Source organism: Priapulus caudatus, unplaced genomic scaffold (genome assembly GCF_000485595.1).
Source record: "Priapulus caudatus unplaced genomic scaffold, Priapulus_caudatus-5.0.1 Scaffold404, whole genome shotgun sequence".
Taxonomy (NCBI): Eukaryota; Metazoa; Priapulida; class Priapulimorpha; order Priapulimorphida; family Priapulidae; genus Priapulus; species Priapulus caudatus.
This window is the reverse complement of record NW_014577465.1, coordinates 44,744-47,760: the sequence shown is the minus strand read 5'-3', so window position 1 is coordinate 47,760 and position 3,017 is coordinate 44,744. Positions and strand designations below refer to the sequence as shown.

At 40.6% G+C, this 3,017-nt stretch overlaps 1 protein-coding gene across 1 annotated transcript in view; it reads left to right on the top strand.

Moving 5' to 3' along the window:
• The first annotated feature begins 2,000 nt into the window (after positions 1-2,000).
• The window catches only part of LOC106810012 (testis-expressed sequence 264 protein-like), a 10,939-nt gene continuing 9,922 nt past the window's right edge, over positions 2,001-3,017 (top strand). Inside the window, exon 1 of the mRNA XM_014813264.1 lies at positions 2,001-2,276. Within this exon, the coding sequence (XP_014668750.1) occupies positions 2,010-2,276 (267 nt within the window). The 5' untranslated portion in view covers positions 2,001-2,009. The remainder of the gene's footprint in view (positions 2,277-3,017) is intronic.

The window sequence follows — 3,017 nt, the reverse complement described above, 5'->3', positions numbered from 1 at the left end:
AAAGAGACAAATTGAAAACTTGAGGCAAAACAAAAATGAACATGATAAACATTAAAACATACGGATTAAAGGAATATATGAAAGAATTATCATTTACCGATTCGTGTTTTGCATTTAAATGCAAAACTTGCATGATTGACCTAAAATGATACTTTAAAAATAATTTTAGCAATGATAATTAAGTGTAATAGATGTAATAAGGATATGAAAGAAGATATGGAACATTTATATAATTGCGATAGTTATAAAAAATATAAGGAGGGACAACAAATAGATAACTGGATGTCCCCAGCCATGAAATATTAAAACCAGCGTTAGATTATGTACGGAAAATTCTGGCGATTCGTGACACTAACATTTAGAGAATTAGAGGCGACGTTTATCCCTTTGTTGTCTAGATAATCCCCGCACTCGTAGATTCGGGTACCTTGTGAAATACAAGAGAAGGTGCTAAGATACAAGCTACAAGATACAATATACACTATTCTATTATTACAATAGTCAATACTATATAGGTGGCCTTATGCCCCCGTCATACAAATACTATATATGTGGCCTTGGGCCCCCATCATACACTATTATTACGATTCTATATAGGTGGCCTTATGCCCCCGTCATACAAATACTATATATGTGGCCTTGGGCCCCCATCATACACTATTCTATTATCACAACTCTATATAGGTGGCCTTAGGCCCTCGTCATACAAATGCTATAAATGTGGCCTATTGGGCCTCCATCATACAAATATAACGCCGGCAACACTATAACGTGCTATATTCATAACTAACCGAGTGCTGCACTGGCGCTTGTCTTTTTTCTTTTTTTCCCTATTTAATGCTATATATATCTATGCCTATGCGTAATACAATCGGCATATACCATGGTAATTTGTTTTAGCATTACTAAAATACGTAAACAACAAGAAATATTTTCGGTCGCGGAAGGGTTATTGTCGGAGTGAGCTGACGGGGGCTGGAGGCATACATAAATTTCTTCCCTGTCGCCTTTCCCATGCAGTCTCTCAAGTAATCTGTTAGCCAGCTGTCCGTCCAGCGTGTCGCGTGCTGAGAAATGGGCAACAACGTGGCTTCTTTCAATATTGATAACTCAAACATTCTTCGCATTACGCGCGTTAAGCCCGGCGCACACGTGAGTATAATTTCATTCAAGTCAAATGATGCATGCGTCAAAATACTCACGCGAAATATTTTCAGCGTTGGCCGCACACGTGAGTATTTTGAGGCATGCATCATTTTACTCAGTAAAATTACTCACGTGTGCGCAGGGCTTTTACTTACTCGCTGTACTATAATTATCTATCTCTTTTCCTTACTTACAAATGTTTGGGTGTCATTATAAGTAGCGCTCTTCGCTGGAATGCCCACATTGGTTATATTTGGAGGGAAACTTCTCGTTCGTGCATATGTTACTGCGTAACGTACGTTAGCTTTGCTGATGCTAGAACCCCGTACCCTGGCCTTTATGTGGTTTTTCCGATATTAGAACATGCTTCGCCAGGCTGGTGCCCCTATACTTTTCATAACTTTTCTAAATTGGATGCCATTCAAGATAAAGCTGCGAGATGGTTTTCCGAACACTATCATATTATTAGATATAGTTCTGATGTTGTTTTGGCTAAATTTGTTTGGCCTCCTCTTTATGTCCACTTTCTCCATGCTACACTCATAACTTTTCATAAAATTTATCATGGTCATGAGAAGATTGGCATTCCCTCTTGCTTGATGACGCCTGTTGGTGGCACTCAATAATCTGAGGACTCTCTGAGCGTGATCATTGCTTTCGACACTAGCCTCTATGTTTCTGTTATTCCGTATTAAAATTCTCTGCCTTCCTCTTTAGTTACAATCCGCAGTGTTGATCTGTCACTTTCCGTCTTCCATACAGTGCCTTGGACTTTGAAGACCAAGTTTCAAAACTTTTATATTCACACGCTAGATGGCAGCACCCGTTAAAAACAAACTGCCAGCATCAACACTTCCAGCAAAATGGATACAGAAGTAGAAATCGTATTGTTATCTGCTATATTTGTACTTATCGTACTGATATTCGGCACAGTCTTTGGGCTATTGTACTATTCTGGCATTTTTCACGATGTTGTCATTGGCGCAGGGAAACCGCCAGTGGCAAACGTCGAAGTGGCGTACCTGATCGGACGGGGTCCATATAAACATGCGGGTAAACTATTCACTCAAGTGACCGCAGCAGCACCCATGTGTCGTGGTATAGGCCTGTATTATGACGACCCTCACGAGGTGAGTTGGCAAACTGTACAGCGTATGTTTGTTAACTGAGCGCACGTAGAAAGTTCGTATATTCAGAAACAGATACCAATCAGTGATCACCAGCACATCAACGGACGTCGTCATCATTGACTGTCCTGAGCACAGGCACTTGGACCGTTTCAATAATAAAATGATGGTTAATAAATACAACTTGTCAGTACTACTACTAGCCCTACCAGTACCAGTACCAGCAATAGTCTTAATGTTTGATATAACTTCACTTCAACACCGTCCAATACACCGCTGCAACACATAGCCCGCACGCCATTGTGCATGCACAAATACACAGTAGGTTAGAGACACACTCTACAGTAGGTTAGATACACACTCTAACCTACTGTGTATCTGTGCATGCACAATGGCGTGCGGGCTATGTGTTGCAGCGGTGTATTGGACGGTGTTGAAGTGAAGTTATATCAAACATTAAGACTATTGCTGGTACTGGTACTGGTAGGGCTAGTAGTAGTACTGACAAGTTGTATTTATTAACCATCATTTTATTATTGAAACGGTCCAAGTGCCTGTGGCACGTACGCCATTGTGCATGCACAGATACACAGTAGGTTAGAGTGTGTATCTAACCTAATGTAGAGTGTGTCTCTAACCTACTGTGTATCTGTGCATGCACAATGGCGTGCGGGCTATGTGTTGCAGCGGTGTATTGGACGGTGTTGAAGTGAAGTTATATCAAACATTAAGATAAGACTATTG